General features: G+C 46.3%; 2 protein-coding genes across 4 annotated transcripts in view; one reads left to right on the plus strand and one right to left on the minus strand.

The window, feature by feature from the left end:
* hmcn1 (hemicentin 1) overlaps positions 1 to 13,337 on the plus strand; it is a 136,273-nt gene extending 122,936 nt beyond the window's left edge. The window contains 18 exon segments of the mRNA XM_042058137.1: positions 656 to 826; positions 1,687 to 1,857; positions 2,011 to 2,181; positions 2,526 to 2,696; positions 2,833 to 2,979; positions 3,893 to 4,030; positions 5,375 to 5,496; positions 5,743 to 5,980; positions 7,063 to 7,125; positions 7,235 to 7,354; positions 7,708 to 7,842; positions 7,988 to 8,101; positions 8,356 to 8,481; positions 8,808 to 8,936; positions 10,641 to 11,000; positions 11,277 to 11,396; positions 11,598 to 11,724; positions 12,129 to 13,337. Coding sequence (XP_041914071.1) covers positions 656 to 826; positions 1,687 to 1,857; positions 2,011 to 2,181; positions 2,526 to 2,696; positions 2,833 to 2,979; positions 3,893 to 4,030; positions 5,375 to 5,496; positions 5,743 to 5,980; positions 7,063 to 7,125; positions 7,235 to 7,354; positions 7,708 to 7,842; positions 7,988 to 8,101; positions 8,356 to 8,481; positions 8,808 to 8,936; positions 10,641 to 11,000; positions 11,277 to 11,396; positions 11,598 to 11,724; positions 12,129 to 12,498 — 2,993 coding nt within the window. The 3' untranslated portion in view covers positions 12,499 to 13,337.
* arpc5b (actin related protein 2/3 complex, subunit 5B) lies at positions 5,691 to 18,918 on the minus strand. Of its 3 annotated transcripts, none has more exons than XR_006021260.1 (5): positions 18,653 to 18,918; positions 16,936 to 17,008; positions 16,048 to 16,224; positions 15,536 to 15,650; positions 5,691 to 5,709 (listed from the first exon to the last, which is right to left on the minus strand). XR_006021260.1 is itself a non-coding variant. In XM_042058141.1 (4 exons), the coding sequence occupies exons 1-4, from the start codon at positions 18,790 to 18,792 to the stop codon at positions 15,588 to 15,590; spliced, it is 453 nt and encodes a 150-aa protein (XP_041914075.1). In that variant the 5' UTR covers positions 18,793 to 18,899; the 3' UTR covers positions 15,359 to 15,587. The 3 variants fall into 3 exon arrangements, 1 of the variants encoding a protein (XP_041914075.1); XR_006021259.1 differs by having other exon boundaries at positions 5,697 to 5,715; XM_042058141.1 differs by lacking the exon at positions 5,691 to 5,709 and having other exon boundaries at positions 15,359 to 15,650; positions 18,653 to 18,899.
* Positions 18,919 to 20,467: the final 1,549 nt, after the last annotated feature.

Consider the following 20,467-nt stretch of genomic DNA (forward strand, 5'->3'; position numbering starts at 1 on the left):
TAAATTTATAATTTAACAGGGAACATTTTTAAATATTGGTCAGACTACATTAAGGAGAACAGCAATAATAACAACAATGTCAATTTAATCAATATGCACATATATTGCATCAATCAATGTGCACATATATTGCACAGTCATTGCTACACACACTAAAACACCTGCTTACAACTTCTCCAAACTGTATGTGAGCATCCGACTGTCACATATCATTGAATGTTCTCTGTCCACGCTGATTATGTGAAATATCCCACTCTACTGCTTCAACACGCACCCTTTCCAACAGGAACAGACACATGCAAACCCACAAGCACAAACATCTCATCTGACATCTCTCTCTCTCCTCTTCTCCCCCCCTCTCTCTCTCCCCCTCTCTGCCCTCCTCTCTCTCCCCCTCACTCTCCCCCTCTCTCTCTCTCCTCCTCTCTCCCCCCTCTCTCTCTCTTTCTCTCTCCCTCTCTCCCCCCTCTCTCCCTCTCTCTCTCTCTTCCCCTCTCTCTCCCCCTCTCTCTCCTTCTCTCTCCCCCTCTCTCTTTCTTTCTTTCCCCTCTCTCTCTCTTTCTCCCCCTCTCTCTCTCTCTTTCTATTTCCCCCTCTCTCTCTTCCCCACCTCTCTCCTCTCCTCTCTCTCCTCCCCTCTTTCTCTCCTCTTCAGTGGCTGGTAACTGGGGCTCCTGGCTGCCCTGGGGCCCGTGCAGTGAGACGTGTGGGAAGGGCACTCAGACACGCGTGCGTCTGTGCAACAACCCCCCGCCAGCCTTCCACGGCCCGCCCTGCGACGGACCCGACACTCAGACACAAGTGTGCAAAGAGAGACCCTGTCCAGGTATAACGCTCACACACACACACACACACACACACACACACACACACACACACACACACACACACATGTACAAAGGCAACATACACACTCACAGATTCACATCATACAACAACATGTAGACACACAAGTTTAGATGAGTTTAACTGTGTCGCACATTTCACATTGCCATTATCGGGAAATATGTCCCGACAGGGCGAACCGGACCCCGACACGCAGCAGAGGGGTCTTGTTCCGCCCTGAAGGGACCTATTTCCCGATAATGACCAGCGTTCTATAAATTATCCCGCTTATTACACGTCTACTTGCCAAAACGAAACAATAAACTCCCCACGATATGACTTAGCCTACATACATACATACATAGCCTAGGCTATAGCCTAGTTGTTACCGTTTCATCGTGGCTTTTGCTGAGAAACAAATAGTTGACACACACTGAACTTGAATCAAACATTCTTTAGAACACAGCTGATCAACCGTCTACTTTCACTTTTGAATGAAGTTTCAGTCCTTGCGTAGTGATATGAAAGACGTGAATTAGAAGCACAAAACCCTTTTTCCTTGACAGCAGTCTGCTATACTTAGCAACAGTCTGTTATCGAGAAATAGCAGACCACCGAATGTTGGAATGGCCCATTCAAGTGAATGGAGAATTCTTCAGCATTATGAAGAGCCGTGTAATAATTATTGGTAATTGTTACAATGGCTACATTGCTGCTAGTCTCTTCCTGTTGGAATGCTGCTTTTCTGTGGTCTGTGTATACTCAGCCATTCTGACATCTTTGGATCTGTATGTGATTGTGCTCCCTGCCCTCTCTCTTCTTGTCTCCTGTGTCCTCTTGTGGCCACGACCCTCCTCTCAGTGGACGGGAAGTGGTCATCGTGGGTCAGCTGGGGGGCGTGTAGCGTTTCCTGTGGGGGCGGGACCAGGCAACGGACACGCCTCTGTGCTAACCCCGCCCCTCAGCACGGAGGGCGGCAGTGTGAAGGGAACGACGTGCACATCGACTTCTGCAACAGCGAACCCTGCCCAAGTGAGCGCACACACACACACACACACACTGTTGTTTACTGTCACACACTTCTTACAGACTAGAGAGAGGATGTATCTGTTGTTTCTCACACATTCTCTACTTTCTCTCTCTCTCTCTCTCTTTCTCTCTCTCTCTCTCTCTGTCCTTCTGTAGTCCATGGGAACTGGGGCCCGTGGGGCAGCTGGGGTTCGTGCAGTCGCTCGTGTAATGGCGGTCAGATGCGCCGCCACCGCAGCTGTGACAACCCCCGACCTGCCAACGGAGGCCGCACCTGCGCCGGGTCAGACGCACAAACTCAGCGTTGCAGCACGGCCAGCTGTCCTGGTTAGTTACACACACGCACGCACACACACACACACACACACACACACACACACACACACACACACACACACACACACACACACACACACACACACACACTCCCATATAAACTTACCCATATATTAAGGATGTACCTTCCATTCAACTGAAAATACATATATTGCCCCTTTCATAGACTGTTCGATACAGTCTATGGCCCCTCTAAATACTACAATAAACTTTTTCCTTGAACAGATATCTGTTAGTTCCTATAAAAATGCAACAGTGTTTTATTCTATAACAGTACCCATTACTCAAACTGTGTGTGTGTGTGTGTGTGTGTGTGTGTGTGTGTGTGTGTGTAGTGGATGGCAGCTGGGGACCCTGGCAGGCCTGGGGAGAGTGCTCAGCTTCCTGTGGTGGTGGGGAGAGAACACGGACCAGACTATGCAACAGCCCATCGCCTAGCAACAAGGGTCGTCCTTGTCCAGGAGACTCCAATCAGCTGTCCAGGTGTAACCCGAAGGCATGTCCAGGTGAGGGCTTGTACTTCTGTGTTTGTGTATGTGTTTCCGTGTGAGAAGGAGCGACTGCATTTAACTGAAAAATGTGTGTGTGTGTGTGTGTGTGTGTGTGTGTGTGTGTGTGTTTATTTGGGGTATATTTGTACAGGTGGTCCACAGAGAGCCCGAGGCAGCATCACTGGGAACATTAACGATGTGGAGTTTGGCATCGCCATTCTAAATGCCACCATCTCTGACAACCAATCAGGACCCAGGACCATCCAGGCCACCATTTCTAATGTCCCACGTAGCCTTGGTGAGAAGCAGGACAGCACACACTCTTACTGTCTTATGCACACACATGCACACACACACACACACACACATACATACATACGTATGCACTGTGCACACACACACACACACACATACATACATACATATGCACTGTGCACACACACACACACACACACACACACACGCACACACACACACACACACACACATACATACATCAGGGTTCCTACGCAGTATGGAAAACCTGGAAAAGTATGGAATTTGATTTTTAGTAATTTCCAGGTCTGGATAAGTATGGAAAAAAGAAACAAGGGTATGGAGAAATTGTTTCCAGACTATTGCATTTGCAGTACTAATCACTTCACTCAGGTCATAATGAACCATTCCTACTGTTGTGTAGTGTAACTGTCAGTCCCCATCATCAACATACAACTATGATACAACTAAAAATGACCCAGCTAAATGGACGAATATTAAGTATAATTTTTTAATTCACTTCAGTTGTCCATACCTTTGTTTTCACCGAGTTATCCCAAACCAGAAGTGGCTGCAATGTCCAGAATATGGTCAGAAAAATCTACCAAGAAGTTTTGAAATTTGAGTATGGAAAAAGTATGGAATTTTGAAATGTAAAATGTGTAGGAACCCTGATACATACATATGCACTGTGCACACACACACACACATACACTCTGTACACACAGTATGTGTGTATGTGTGTGTGTGAGAGAGAGAGAGAGAAAGAGAGAGACACAGAGAGAGAGAAACTCAATCACAGAAACTCAAACAACACAAACACATCTGGCTCAAAGCATAATTCCCTCAATAGTGTTTGTTTGATAGCTAATCTGCTGTAATCTCACTAAATCAGACCTAATCTCAGGTTATGTATGTGCTGTAATCGGCTGTGATGTGACTGTGATGTGGCTCAGGTCCTGCTATGAGGAAGCTCATCTCGCTCCTGAACCCTATCTATTGGACGACGGCCCAGGAAATAGGCGAGGCTGTGAATGGCTACACCCTCACCGATGGCGTGTTCAGACGAGAGACACAAGTCGAGTTTGCCACAGGTGAGGAAAGTGTGGATGTGTGCCAGGCTGTGTGTAGCAGGGCTGATTACACGTGTTATATGTGTGGATGTGTGCCAGGCTGTGTGTAGCAGGGCTGATTACATGTGTTATATGTGTGGATGTACTGTAAGGTCTTGACATGCTTTTTTGTTTGGATTTACTTTAAGTTTTGAACATTCTAACAGAACATTCTGTTCTGCAACAATAATAAGGTTCTAAGATTCCATGTGAGTACCGAAGCCATGACGTAGCGTTGCCAAGGCAGCAATTTCACTGGATCTAAACAAACCAATCTAACCATTGAAATCACCATTAGCGGCGGCTTTCTTAATCTATTTCAATAATTTTCCAACGTTTCTAAGATGTTAGTATATTTTTTTACACTGTAGGAATCACATACTATATTCATACCAAGACGATCAAATTCGTGACTACAGAGTTTTATTCTAGCATGGGTTTCCTCCATAAAAGAGATCTGCATGTAACTTCCCAGCATGCGGTTAAAATCCTTAAATTCACGGACCTATTTTGACTTTATTTTTCAAGCAAAAAACGTCACTCTTAACAGCCGCCAGTCTTTGAGAAGACGTGAAATATCCACTGGAATTTTGTTTCTTTATATTACACCTGCCAGGGAATCCGTGTTATGTGGGTAAGCTGCTGCCTAGCAGGTAAAACACGTTTAAATGGCTATAGCCTACATTTTAACAATTTATTAGCTAGAAATGATGCCACATGTCTACATTCAATGCTATTTAAGCCACTTCGAAAGTTTGTTTAGATCAAAGATTCTAGAATCTTTGGTTTAGATCCAGTGATTCTGCCGTCATGGAAACGCTACGTCACACTTCGGGACTCAATTCAATGAACCCAGATGTTCTTTAGAACGTTCAATTTCCACCATCACACCGGTGTGACGGTACCGGCTAAAGGTTTAAAGAAATGAATGAACAGACACATACATAAAACCATTAAGTATTAATGGTTTAAAGATAACACCCTTAAGGGAAAGCAGCTTAGAGTAAATCCATACATCCAACATACACACACACATACAGTACACACACACACACACACACATTCACATTAACAAAACTGGTTTTATCTATGTGTCTGTTCATTCATTTCTTTAACCCTTAAGCCGGTACCGTCACACCGGTGTGATGGTGGAAATTGAACGTTCTAAAGAATATCTGGGTTCATTGAATTGAACATGGAATTTTAGAACCTTATATTGTTGCAGAACAGAACCGTCTGTTAGAATGTTCAAAACTCCCCAGAACAGATATTTGAGTGTGTGTGTGTGTGTATTAATGCACGTGTTCCCGCGTGCTCTCCATTTAGGGGAGATCCTGCACATGACGCATGTTGCCCGTGGGCTGGACTCTGACGGCGTGCTGCTGTTGGACATCGTGGTGAACGGACACATCCTCCAGTTGCCCTCTAATGCTGACATCAGCCTGAAGGTACGACCTCTGACCCCTCACAGCTGACCACTGGTCTGCTCTAGAACACCAGGTCACTTTCCGACCACTGATGGCACTACTAGCCACTAACTTCCCTCCCACATTGTTTGTGTGTGTGTGTATGTATGTACAGTATGTGTTTTTTTTGTGTGTGTGTATGTTCATGTAAATGTACCGGTATGTTCATCTATGTTTGTGTGTGTGTGTGTGTGTGTGTGTGTGTGTGTGTGTGTGTGTGTGTGTTAGGACTACTCTGAGGACTACATCCAGACTGGAGCAGGCCAGCTGTACGCCCAGTCCACGCGCATGTTCAGCGTTGACGGCGTGAGCGTGCCGTACTCGTGGAACCACACCATCAGCTACGAGCACAGCCGCGGCCGCATGCCCTACCTGGTGGAGACGCTCCACGCCGCCTCCATCTCCGCTCACTACCACCCCCTGGAGGAGGTGCTGGAGTACACCATCCACGCCAGCATTGCCAAGGGTCAGCAGGGCTCCTTATTAGGGCCTTCCTGTTATTCTTCCTTTTATTTTCCTCACCCGGAGAGAAGAAATACTCTTTTCTGATTGGCTGGTGGGGTGGCTATTGATTCTGAATAACAGAATTCTGAAGAACAGGACACCTATGAAGTAGATCTGGTAAAAAAAGTTGAATCACCGTTCCATATCAATGCTTATGAATGGTAACTATAACAACCATAGTAAGACGACGGATGAGCATGGAGGCAGGCTTCGCAACAATGGAATCAACTGTAAACAAGCTAACTGTCCATGCGATCGCTGTTATAGGGCCAAAGAAAGTTGTACAACAAGAAGTCTTCTTTTTAAACGGAACCGCTTGTTTCCTTTGCGTGCTATAAAGGCATGACTATTGCCTGTAGTGCTATAAAGGCATGACTATTGCCTATAGTGCTATAAAGGCATGACTACTGCCTATAGTGCTATAAAGGCATGACTATTGCCTATAGTGCTATAAAGGCATGACTATTGCCTATAGTGCTATAAAGGCATGACTATTGCCTATAGGGGCAACCGGGTGATAATCGGGATAACGGCCGCCGAGGTGTCCTGTTATACGGAATTAATGGACTTGGGTGGAGGGCGGAGGCAAGTTGTTTGCCTTCCGCCCTCGTCCATTAATTCCGTATAACAGGACACCTCGGCGGCCATTATCCCTTACTTAATGGCTGTTTCCATTGTTTACCCATTTTCAGCCTCATTAATATGTTTGTGTTCATTGTCCAAGCCTTTTTGTTAGTTTTTCCTCCCTTTGTTCTCTGTCTGACAAAAATATTGTTGCTCAGTATAGATTTTACAAGACATTCTAGGTCTACATCATGATCTCCAATTCAGATTATTGTGTGTACTTCTGATGATCAGGGAAAGGGTAGAGCAATGGTCTGGCTGGGGTGGGGGGGTGGGGGGGGGGTGTCTGTTGAGGGGCAAAAATGTCCGCAAAATGTTTGTCCCTGCAAAAATGCAAAAATAATAATAATAAAAATATAATAATCAAGCAGTTAGCAATTAATTGTCAATTAATTATTTAATTACACATATTTTCTCCAGGTGACCGTAGTAACCAGTGTCCCGGTGGATTCCAGCTGGACCCCACCGGTCCATACTGTTCAGGTACGACCAAGCCAGAGTCTCACCAGTACACCAGCACCCTTGAGAGACTTGTTCACATGATTCATTTTTATTTTGTGTGTGTGTGTGTGTGTGTGCATGCTTGATGAAGATGAGAATGAGTGTGAGGAAGGTAACCCCTGTTCTCACACGTGTCACAACGCCATCGGCACATACTACTGTTCCTGCCCCCGAGGGCTCACCATATCAGCTGATGGAAGGACGTGCCAAGGTATGAGCGCTCTCTCTCTCTCGCTCTCTCCCTCTCAGTCTCTCTCTCTCGCTCTCTCCCTCTCAGTCTCTCTCTCTCTCTCAGTCTCTCTCTCTCTATCTGTCTCTTTCTTCTCTCTCTCTACTGTATCTCTATCTCTCTGAATCTCTCTCTCTCTTTGTCTCTCTCTTCTCTCTCTCTATCTCTCTCTCTCTCTAAATCTCTCTCTATCTCTCTCTATCTATCTCTATCTGTCTCTCTCTCTGTCTCTCTATCTCAAACATTCACCCTCATGCACTCACATATATTTGCACATATGCGGTATATATTTAGAAATCTGAACGCTGACCTTTGACCTTGTCGTGTGCGTGCAGACATAGACGAGTGTGCGCTGGGAGGCCACGTGTGTCACAGTGGGCAGGAGTGCGAGAACACCATTGGCTCCTACCGCTGCGTGATGCGATGTGGGCGGGGCTTCAGGAGGACGACGGACGGGCTGAGTTGCCAAGGTCAGCAGGCCCCTCCTTCACCTCGCTGTTACGAGACTGTTCTCTGTCGGACGTGTCTTACCGCCAGTGGCTAATTCAGCCTGGCCAGCCGATCAGGACATGCCCTCATTTCGTTGTTCGTTCTTCTTCTTCTTCTTCTCTGCAGACGTGAACGAGTGCCAGGAGTCCAACCCGTGCCACCAGCACTGTCTGAACACCATCGGGAGTTTCCGCTGCGCTTGTGAGCCAGGCTACCAGCTCAGGAACCGCCGCTGCATCGGTTAGCACCCTCTCTGGGCTTAGAACGCCACAAGCATTAGCGCTCGCCCAGAAAAGACATCTCTTGTCATAAACAGCATACAGCTAAGCTACTTAGCATCCTCCTCTGCTCTCCTACAGTATATAGTGCCTTTCCCCCTGAGAGTGGCTTTATGGGGTTGAGTTGTTCTTGTGTAGAGCTCTAAGTTATCCTCTGTGAGGAAGAGTGTATGTAGGTCACAGCTCTGCATGTAACATTACCTCATCTGTCCCCAGATATTAACGAGTGCAGACAGCGGGTGTGCCGATCGGACCAGCAGTGCAAGAACACGCGTGGCGGGTACACCTGCATCGACCTGTGCCCATCGGGCATGACCAAGGGTGGCAACGGCACGTGTGTAGGTGAGGGCTTGAAGGCACCTGCAACTAGGTCAAACTTAGTCATACTTACAGTCAAGGGGTAGAAACGTCATTTGGCGGATCTGTGGGAGCGCCCATGAACCACAAACGCACGCCCCAGTTTGAATACATTGATATTAATATTGATTATTGACCTTTAGTTTTAGTTATGAATTGAGTGAAATATTTTTCATTTTAAAGGAATGACAGACTTATTTCAGTGTAAATATTCAACTGAATTCAGTATTGCTGTATTGTAGTATACAGTAGTATTATCTGGCAGTGTATTAGTGGGCCAAATGTCATGCATGTTTTGTGGTCTGTCTCAGATGTGGATGAGTGCAGAGATGGCACGCACCAGTGCAGGTATAACCAGGTGTGTGAGAACACACGCGGCAGCTACCACTGCACCTGCCCACGGGGGTACCGCTCCCAGGGCGTGGGCCGACCTTGTCTGGGTATGTACACACACACACACACACACGCACACACACACGCACACACACACACACACACACACACACACAGGTATACATACATAGCAGCTGCCCCAAGTAGACACATTACAAGTAAATACTTGAACACAACATGCATTCTAAGTGCATACCAGTGCATAACAGGGAGTTCACTTACTGTACAAGCATGCGCTACGTGCACTGACAAGCACCTCCACACATGTCAACTAAAGGGCACACACAGACACACACACAGACACACACACACACACACACACACACCGAACACACACACACACACACACACACACACACACACACACACATACACCAAACACACACACACGCACACACACACGCACGCACACACACACACAAACACCGAACACACACACACACACACACACACACACACACAGCTGCATTCCACTGGCTGCAAGGCTGCTGCTTCTGCTCTTGCCCTCACACTGCTCCCATTCTGCTGTCACTCACTCATTTTCCCCATCTCATCTTTCCCAGTCACCCAGCCACCCCTCTGCCAGTAGTCTGGGCTCTGCTGAATAAATAACAGCAGCAGTGCTGAGAATGACCTCCTCAGCTCCGCTCTCAGCATCACTCACTGTCTCCACCGCTTGGCTTACACCACCACGCCGCTGCTGCTTCGCTTTTAGGCAGACACTTGACAAAAACGCTCCTGATCAGTCAACATGCTGAAGTAGTTGTAAAAACATAGTCAGGAAAGATCCATCCAAGTGGTGGAGCGTAGTTGTAAAAGATTTGTAATCAATGAAAGATCAATCAAAATGTTTCAGTAGTTGTAAGAGATTTAAAATACAGTAGGTGAAAGCAAAGTTGTGCAGAAGTCCAAAATTGAATTTAAAAAAACTGGCTCTTAAATTCCAATTCAGTTATTGAATTTCACTTGCATTTCAATTGAGGTAGCAAACATGAAGTAGAATTGCAATTCGAATTTTGCACAACCCTGGGTGAAAGATCAGTGAAAGTGGGAAATGGGAAACAGTTTCGTAGTCAAGGAAGACTGAGTGAGTTACGAAGGAAAGATTTGTGTCTGTCATCACAACAAAGCCCTCCCCCCCCCCGTCCTTTTCTCTGTCAGTATATTAGTGACTGTCCTTTCCCTCTGTGTCTGCCTTCGTTCATTCTGACCTTTTGCCTATGACCTTTGACACTTGACCTTTTGTTTGGGCTCTTGGCCTGAGGCACTCTCTGCTTTTCTAATGGCATTCATGGTCACAGTTGGACCTCTTGAAGTCCACTTCAAACCTCTGGCCTATCTAACGCCATTAATTCTTTCATTAACTAGTCCTGGTACATCCATGTTGCCGGCTGGCATTGTGTGAGTGTAAAGTGTGCTCCAATGCTTATTCAGATCCATGATGAATCTGATCCATCTGATCCATTCATGATCCATGTTTTTGCCATCCATGTTTTTTTTCCTGCTGCGAAGTGAAGTTGGGGCATTTCACTGATACCCCCTCTTTGTCCTTCACCCCTTGCTCTCTCTCTCTCCCTCTCTCCTCTTCTTCCTCTACTCTGTGTCATCTCTTCTTCTTCCTCTCTTCTCTTGCCTCCTTACCTTTCTCTGTCCTTCACTCTGTGTTCCACTTCCTCCCCTTTCCATCTCGCCCCCCCCCCCCCCCCCCTTCGTCCACTCTCCTGCCCGTGGCGGCTCTGTTGTGGTGGCAGACATTAACGAGTGCGAGGCAGTGCCCCCTCCGTGCGCCCACCGCTGTGCCAACAGCCCCGGCAGCTTCCGTTGCGTGTGCCCGCCTGGCCAGCACCTCCTGGGCGACGGCAAGTCGTGCGCCGGGCTGGAGCGCTTGCCCAGCTACCAGAGCCTCACCTACGGCTACCAAGGGTGGCAGGGCTCGTCCGGCGGTGGCCGGCGCTACCACAGCCTGGCGGCGCAGAGTTTCGACTCCTACCAGCGCCCGGCGACACCCTCGCGCTCGCGCCGGCACGCCGCACACTCCCTCCACCCACGCTCGCACCCTGACCCTCTCTCCTGCCCCCCAGGGCTCAGGCCAGGGACTGGCCGCTGCGTAGGTAACTATGGGCAACGGGCGGGGGGGGGGGGGGGGGCAGTTGCGGAGAGCGGCGTGACTCGCATGACTCATGTAGGACTGATGGGATACATGTGTGCAAGTTTGAAAGCAAATACTTCTGGATAGAATAGGCTTCATGTGTGAACTGACTAGATGAAATAGAGTAGGCTATGGCATTTACATATATGTATTTGTGTATGCATTGATGTGTGTTTGTGAATGCGCGTGTGTGTCGTTGTGTGCATATTAATGTGTGTGTGTGTGGCCGCATCCGCAGACATCAATGAGTGTGAGCAGCGTGACACGTGTCAGCACGAGTGTGTGAACACACCTGGCAGCCACAAGTGTCTCTGCCCCTCTGGCTACCGCCTCATGACCAACGGCAAGACTTGCCAGGGTAAGACCACGCCATCACAGTTCACACAGGACACTACCTTATCTACACGTTTCAGTTGGTCAGTCTCAATGGTATTGTCAGTGACCGTGCTGGAAAAACTTCTGGGAACAGACCGCAAAACCTACTGTGAATTATTGGCTTCCTTCTAATTGTTACCCGACATGTACCTAGATTTGCATTGCGTTTGTTGTCTTTCCACAGACATAGATGAGTGTCAAGAGCAGAACATCCAGTGTGGAGCCAACAGGATGTGCTTCAACATGAGGGGCAGCTACCAGTGCATCGATACGCCTTGCCCCCCCAACTACCAGAGAGATGGTGCAACAGGGTATGGCATTAATTCAACTGAATCATACAGTTCGATATGCAATTCAAGTCAAGTCAAGTTTATGTATATAGCGCATTTCATACACAGAGGTCATTCAATGTGCTTTAAACAAAAGCAAACAGTAATAATAAATAAAAGCATAGAAGTGCAATAGTCTACTAGAATGATTCAAAACATTACATGGTGCTGAGCTTCGTCAAGCCACATGTTTTAGAGCAAAGCAATCTCAGTCATTTCTGCCAGTGTAGTAAATGAGCACTCCCCCTGATGGTCATTACCTGTAGAAACGCATGCATGTTTATCAGTGTAAACTACACACCTCACCGCTAAATCCATTATTGGAATGTGAACTTTAGCAGCAACTAAGTGTTGTCAATGCTGTGTTCTGTTTGCTTGCTGTGTAGTTTCTGCCTGAAGAACTGCCCGCCCAACGACCTGGAGTGTGCGCTGAGCCCCTACGCCCTGGAGTACAAGCTCCTGTCGCTGCCGTTCGGAATCGCCGCCAACCAGGACCTGATCCGGCTGGTGGCCTACACGCAGGAGGGCGTGGTGCACCCGCGCACCACCTTCCAGGCACTGGAGGAGCAGGATGAGCAGATGCCGTTCGCGCTGCGCGACGAGGGCCTCAAGGGGGTGCTGTTCACCACGCGGCCCCTGCGCCAGCCGCACACCTACCGCATGAAGGTGCGGGCGCTGTCGTACGGCACCGACGGCAACATCGACTACCACACCACGTTCATCGTCTACATTGCCGTGTCCGCCTATCCCTATTAAAGGAGCACTTTATGATGGCAAGAGGGAAGAGAGAAAGAAAAAGAGAACGAGTGAGAGAGAAAAAAGGATGGAAAATAATGGTCATGTCTCTTTCTCAGCAAGAGTTGGGTTGAGTGTGTATATGAATGTGTGGGAGTGTGTTGTGTGTGTGTGTATGTGTGTATGTATCTGTGTGCATGTGTGATAATTTTGTTGGACACACTTGAACAAACAAAAAAATTGAATCCAAATATCCAATCACCTGTCAGAGGAACTGCCAACTGAATGGCTCGACATCGCCCCCTGATGTCTTGGAGGTCTTCCAAACCTCTCTTCCATTGTTGGCCTGTACAGGGAGCTTCAAGTGATGAGATGAATGAGGCAGAACCAAACGGTTAGATGGCCTACTCAGGCATATTTCAAGTTGAGGGTTGGAGAAAAAAAATGCAACCAAATGGCTACGTCTACCTACTAACTTATTAATATGTGCTTGAAAATGGATAAGGTCGGTGTATCAGCGAGAGGGGGCATAGTTGAAATAAGTGATGGTGCTTGTGTGGGTGACATGAAACTCCAATGGGCTTGGGTTGTCCCTCTCCCACCCATTTGACACCCAACCTCAGGTAAGCATACAAACCCATTGCATAATAGCCCCACCGCTTTCACTCGTAGCTTCACTTCAGCCCACAGTCCACTACTCCTGCGGTCCCATACAGCCACAGACATCAGTCAGTACCTAAGATGTATTCTATTTTGAATATTTGTATATAAGTGTTTTTATTCTGTAATATGATTCTATACTGTACGCTATTCATGTCTTTTTGTAAAAAATGAAACAATAAATGTATGACACAAATCAACTAGTGTGAACTTTCTTGTGTGTAGAACATGATGATCATGTTTCAATCACCAGGAAAACATATAAGCAATGTATCCAACAGAGCCTCCTACACCACGTGCATATTTATAAATCTTTTAATTTCACCACAAAAGCACAAACATAAAAAAGGAATATTACGTAAGGCAATCTTTACACCAGTTTGGTACATTGTGATTGGTTGGTTGGTTCTTTTTTTTTTTTTTTACTTCTTCTGCATTTGGTCACGTGATCATGACATTTTGCCGGCAATGGCTGTTGGGTGCAAATGGAAAGGTTGCAGGACAGTAAAACATAACATGATGGTCCTTTCCAAAAAAAAAAAACAATGGCATATAGACATGTGGTCCCCAATTGTATAACCATTGGACATGGCTAAACACTGACACTCCTGGGTCTGCAGTGAGACACGAAACAACTGACAGAAAAGAGACAAGTGGAATCCATTGCACAACTCGGCATTAAGTGCCGGAGCAAAGTGAATCAAGCACTCCCACACACACACACACACACACACAGTTAATGTCCATCACTGCTCAAATCTGTCACACCATTAGGACACAGAGGGATTAGGGCAACACACTCTTGACGGGATGTGATGTCGAAACACCTGGAATCTTCCAGAACGACGACCAGCTGAGTACAGAGCTGTTGCCCAGGCCACTCGATTAATGTGACATTACAAAAAACAAAATGCAAACTAACAATAATACAAAAGTTTGTTCGTAATTCCTTACATGCTCTCGTGTCGCACGTGTGCAGGTGAATGCTGTGCATTAAGATTAATGTCTGGGAGATCATGAGTTCTAAGCAAGGTAGCTAATGCCCTATTGCATGATGGGAGCCGGGATTAAGCGAGGAGGTGGTGAGAAGAGAGCACGCAGCTTCGTGGATATTAATCCTAATCCCGAAGAGCAGCTCATATACACCGTCAACCTAACCCTACCCCTCCTGTCTCCCAATCTCAATCCCTGTCTGGCTAGTCTCCGCTCCGTCAACTACCCCCCCCACCCCCACCCCCCGCCACACTTCCCCCGACTGTGCACTTCTACAGACGCATGGAATGTAAACCAAACAGGCTAAATCCTTGAAGCACCGTTGTGAGTTCAGACTGATGTTCTTTTCTCTGCTGTACAGTGAGCACTGTACTCTTGTCTCTGAGGTCACGTAGAGGTGGTTCACTGGTTGGAGAGCAGATGTGTCCCATCTGCCGGCACGCAGACAAAACAACCACACTAACAGAGAGAGAGAGAGAGAGACATAACAACAGACATAACAACTATATTGTCCTAAGAGAGTCCGCAACAACTGTTGGTTTGCACAATGCATCAGTCACACTCAGGCTGGGTTGGAAAAGGTAAAGGAGGGTGGGGGGGGGGGGGGGGGGGGGGGGATGTAAGTCAGTCCCACTGACAGCAAAAGAGGACGGTGGTAGGGGGGGGGGGGGTAAGTAGGTCCCACTGACAGCAAAGGAGGGTGGTGGTGGTGGTGGGGGGGGGGGGGGGGGGGGTAAGTAGGTCCCACTGACAGCAAAGTCCCAGATGTCTGGCCGAGTCCCTTCTCAAAGGCATCTCTGTCTGAGTGCACAATGTTAAGAGGTGATGACTAGTCCTTAGCGGCGCAGCGGACCACACTGAGGCCAGTGGACTGGCATGGACGTGCCGGGAGTGTGGGGTCCGATCCAGTCCACTCAGTGCACCGCCAATCTGGTCCACAATCCCTCCAGAATCGGAACCACATGGACTAGGGTGCAGTGGGGGTGGAGGAAGCAGAGTCCAAAGTCCAACTCCACTGATGTGTTTAAAATATGGTGTAGTAAAAAAACTAAAAAAAAAACTGCTAGGTGTGTTCTTAAGGTGACAAGCCGGGAGGCTTTCCTGAGAGAAGCGAAGCTAAAAAACTAACTTTAACTAAAGTGATGGCACTGCTGTTTGAGTTTGTGTGTGTACGGGTGTAAGTAGAACACAGATGGCCTGAAAGCTCAATGAAGCATGTTTTTCTGTGTGTGTGTGTGTGTGTGTGTGTGTGTGTGTGTAAAAGCTCTGTTAAATAGCTTGGAAACTAAAGAGAGAAAGAATAGATATGAGGAAAGGGCATTTCACCACAGGACCGTGTTAAAGTACCAGCTCATACTCCTGTGTGTGTGTGTGTGTGTGTGTGCATGTATGTTAATGTGTGTATGTGTGTGTGTGTGTGTGTGTGTGTGTCTGACCGAGAGCTACCCGCCAGCTGCTTAAACTGTCTTCCTGGCTGTCAGAACCCTCACTATGCAGCCAACCCCTCCGGCTGAGAGAGCCTGAGAGAGGGGACAGGACAGAGGGGACACAAAGACAAGGGAGAGATGGAGAAAACATATTATCTGCATGCCCATAACACCAGTATATGCATAAACATGAGGTTTATTTATATTTACATTTCTGCCAGAAAAATACTAAATATTCTTTTATAATTCATATTCATAGGATAACTTGTAATCAGCCATAAATACAATGCAATTAAATCCAGTTTAACCTGGTTGTCCAACATCTGGGTGGCAGACAGTGTTAAATGGTGGGCAGATAAGAGGAGAGATCGTGTGTGTGTGTGTGTGTGTGTGTGTGTGTGTGTGTGTGTGTGTGTGTGTTCTCTAGGAGTCTTTAATCCAGATGTTACCAACTGCCTGCTCTTAGGGGTCAAAGGTCGTGAGCGCTCACCTTCTCGTGCCACTGGAGCAGCACGGCGCTGCTGTTCTCCGAGGGTTTCTCGAAGCCCTTGTAGATGTACTTCATGAGCAGGTCCACCGAGGTCTTGTCCAGCGACTGCACCGCCTTCTCGATGTCGCTGCTCTTAAAGGAGCTGAGCACCTTGAGCACCAAGCCCTCGGCACGGTCCTGCAGCAGAGCACAGCATGACGTCACACACGACACAACACATAACATATGTTAAGAGGTGATGACTAGTCCTTAGCGGCGCAGCGGACCACACTGAGGCCAGTGGACTGGCATGGACGTGCCGGGAGTGTGGGGTCCGATCCAGTCCACTCAGTGCACCGCCAATCTGGTCCACAATCCCTCGGAACCACATGGACTAGGGTGCAGTGGTTCACATACAACTCAAGGTAGGATAAAGTCACCAATACAACAGCATCTCAAACCCATGTTCTAATGTTTGGCATTTAGGGTCTATTTAGCCACAATAACCTCTCCATCTCACATACATACAAGCATGCAGGTACGCACACAGGCGCACACACAAAACACACACTCTTTACACACTTTCTGCAACCTTAAGCACAAATTTATCATGAAATCCACAAGTGGTTTCATGATAAATGGCAGATCTCAACCTCCCACCTCAACATGAACACTTCCATTCAACATTTTTGGTGTTACTTAAAAAGGCAAAAAAACTGCACACAAAGCAGCATTACATACAGTAATACAGTAGAGCCTGTAACAGGGTCAGAGAGAAGGTCTGTGGGCTTCAAACATGAAACCCACACAGCCTAGTTCAAAGGAAGAGCACATCTGCTTTTTCCATGTACTGTATGCCAAATGAGATGAATAGAGGCAGAACTTAAACTGATCACCAACTGGACTAACCTTGACGTTCTGGTTCTTTGTGTTGATTGGAGGGTTCTTTAGGACAGCTTGCAGAGCATCCATCAGGTTCCCCGTAAAAGGGTTAGGAGTTAAGGAAAAATAATCTAACAAGCACTCAATGTAAACAACAAACCCCCTAAGGGTGACCGATGCAGAAGATAGTTCCCCCATGACAAAGAAGACCTAAGGTATCAATCGCATGTCGTCGTCATCATCATCTTTATTGCTAGACTCCTATTCCATTCAGACAACACATACAACACACACAACACATAACATGCATTTAAAAAGAAAGCATTGCCACTTCTTAAAAAAGACACTTATATCAGAGTGTAAGATAATGTATGGCTCTAATCTTTGATTTGACAATGATGTTCTGACAGTTGCCAGGCGACATATAAATGCAAACATAAAATTGCTCAATAACGCCTGCACTTGCACTACAGCACCTGGGTTTCTTGAGTATCCATATTCATGATAAGCAACCTGAAGCCTCTGAATACTCATATTTTTGAATTCCACTACTAGTCCACAAGGGAGCAGTATACAGAAAACAACAACATGCCTCAAGGAGACTTACTCTGACATTGATCGAACACTTGTTATCATGTCAGTTTGAGCATATAATATGAAACACTGCGTCGGTGTCATAATCAGAGATTTCAGAGAAGTCAGTTACGACTGCATACAACTAGAAAAATACTGAAAGTCCTGCATCTAGGCCTAAAGCGTATGGCTTTCAACTTCGGAGAAAATTAGCACGCAATCTAATCTGGTCTTCATAAAACAGGAAGTACCTTCTGAGTCACACACCGACATATATGGACTGAAAATCAACTTCCTCATAATGATGCTATTACAAGCGCTTCACTAAATTCATCTAACTGCAGAAAAGTGCAGTTTGGCACCGTGCAGTGCAATGCAAATCTTAATGTATCTATTGACCATAAAAGGCAGCCAGGCAGAGAGGGACCATACAGATAGCCAGGAGAAGTACGTACGTTTGAGGAATGCATTTTTACGACAAGTCTGGGCAGACTGCACAAAAGCTCGCCCTACTCCCCCAGGTTCCTAAATAAGATAGCCTAAAATGAATAATATACTCTTCAAAAAAACAAATACTGTATCATAGCTATATCCTACTCCTGTTTGGAATTTGTGAAGTCGAGGGATTTGAAAAGGCTTTTATATGGAAATTATTACACACAATAGCTTTCTTGTGCCGCCAGACTGGTTAGAAATACTGCATATACTGCAAGGCGACAGACTTGACATCAATCTAGCTAATTAATTATTCTGAGCACTAGCAATTTCGCCACTACCACTAAGTAATTCAGCTACACTGTTAGTGTGCTAAGCGGCTAGCTACAGCTCTTGTCCATTCATTCACATCTTCTGAATACGGAAAGCAAGTTGACTGTCAATTTCAATAAGTATCTCAATACTAGTACTTAGAGCAAGGAAATGCAACGCCTTTGGTTTTTGAAAGATATGAACAATAACAAGCAAGCAAAGAAAAAAAAAATAAGCCATCGCTCCACCACACCCTACAGCTAAGTTAGCGTAAAGGCTATTCACATTCAGTCATAACGAATCAATAGTATGCTTTACGTTGTACTTATACTAACAAGGCACTTGAAGGCATGAATGGATGTCGTGGTTTTACATTAAAACCGATTAAAGGTACAAGAATTCGTGCCTGAATCTGAAAGGATATTGCCTGATAAGGGAGTCAACTTCTGCCTCATCTGGACCGAGTTGGTTCTCGCCCCCATCCTCTTCGTCTACAAACTTGTTCTCGTCGTATTCGTCCACATCTACTTTCCTGAAACGATCGGACACAGTGTTCTTCGACATGATTCCGTGTTTTAAAACGCCACAGACACTAGGCAGATTTTATTAACGATATCAAATACTATGGAAGGCTGTCGGCTGGCTTGATTCCTCTTCCTTCCTCTGTCAAAAAGCGAGTCAGCATTCCATCTACTTCCGCAAAGAGCGCCTCTATCGGTACTGGTGCGGTATTGCATCATATAATGATGTAGGCCTATTTTTTAACGCGTACTTATTGATACCATAGACTGTATACAGTCTATGATTGATACAGCTTACAAAGAAACAAGTGACCGTTAGAGATATTGATACTTGCCACATGGTGGGTAGTTTCATGTAGTGATACTGACAAATTAAATGAACATAGTTGCATATTACAAAAAATGGAAAGTCTGCTGTTTCCCAACCAGCAGATGGAGCAAGAGTCTAAGCAGTAATATCAGAGTGATTGGTCTGGCCCAAACAGCACATATGTTAGCTTTTCCAACTCCCACAGGTCCTTACACAACATTGCCCCAGCAGAAAAATCCATCAATCAGGGTTACTACACACAAACAAAAACACAAGCGTATGCACGCATACACAACACGCGCGTGCACGCACACACACACACACACACACACACACAAAGGTTAAACAATGAAAAAAGAAAGAATCAGGTGTAGAAGCATGTGTAAACTGGTTTTCGAATACTCTGCCTCACTCAAGCACTACAGACAAGCACAGGTTGGTCATTCATAAAGTGTTTTAAACATGCCTTTGAGTGCCTGCAATTCCAGCCCACACACACACACACACACACACATACAATAAACTCAGGAAGTCATAAAACTTTTGGCTGACTCATTCATTTGGTCATTCCCTCGCTCCCCACTTTTTTGGGGGTTTGAGTGTTGACCTGACCATGGTCACGCTTGATGGACACACCTAAATGGAGTCCAGTTTTAGCCCGTGACGTCCACATTACGTCAAACCAGCCTTCATCTTACTCCCCCCTAAATCTCTAAGCAGCTGGACAGGCTATCAGCACTACCGGCAGAGAGAGCCTATCTCATCAAGGAGATATGTGGACTGAGTCTGACAGAACTGGATTACAAATACACTCTGTTTAAGCAGAGAGGCTGGGAATGTTTAGGACGGCAATTATCAGACAAGAGCAATTGATTCCATATGGTTGGTTGTCACCTTTTATGAGGTCACTAATGATGAGCTGTCCGATTCCTAAGTCCGACGTCATGGGGCCGACCGTTCTTTCATCCAAAAACATTTACTAGCGCAGCAAGACGGTTCTTACGACTGTAAACCCGTGTCACCATCACCTCTGTTTCAGTGAGGGTTAAAAAAATCAAAACAAATTATTAGCTATTAGTTATTAGTGTAGCCAGATGATATAATCAGGGTAACATCCAGGCCTCCACGAAAAATAGGATTTTGTTAGGTTGAGGGAGCAAGTGACAATTTTCTTATCGGTCACACTGAATAGCGAAAAAAATAATTTATTTTACTGTCTGTGGGGGGAAACGAGCAGCTCGGGAACAGTTGGAACCGGAAAAAGTATTATTGGCACATTATTGCATCATAACTTAAAGGAAAACTGTTGGTACAAAAAAAAAACAGTGCTACACTCTGGCAGCATGATTTTAAAAATGCCCCCCAGAGTGTAGCACTGTAACTGCCTGGCTGCTCTAGCTGTTAGTTG

The sequence above is a fragment of the Alosa sapidissima genome, chromosome 12 (genome assembly GCF_018492685.1).
Source record: "Alosa sapidissima isolate fAloSap1 chromosome 12, fAloSap1.pri, whole genome shotgun sequence".
Lineage (NCBI taxonomy): Eukaryota > Metazoa > Chordata > Actinopteri > Clupeiformes > Clupeidae > Alosa > Alosa sapidissima.

Coding starts and splice junctions, on each gene's coding strand:
- arpc5b (XM_042058141.1), bottom strand. CDS start 18,792: ATGTCGAAGAACACTGTGTCCGATCGTTTCAGGAAAGTAGATGTGGAC. Junction 16,225..16,935: donor CAAAGAACCAGAACGTCAAG/GTTAGTCCAGTT, acceptor GCTCTGCTGCAG/GACCGTGCCGAGGGCTTGGT. Junction 15,651..16,047: donor TGCTCCAGTGGCACGAGAAG/GTGAGCGCTCAC, acceptor CCCCTCTCTCAG/GCTCTCTCAGCCGGAGGGGT.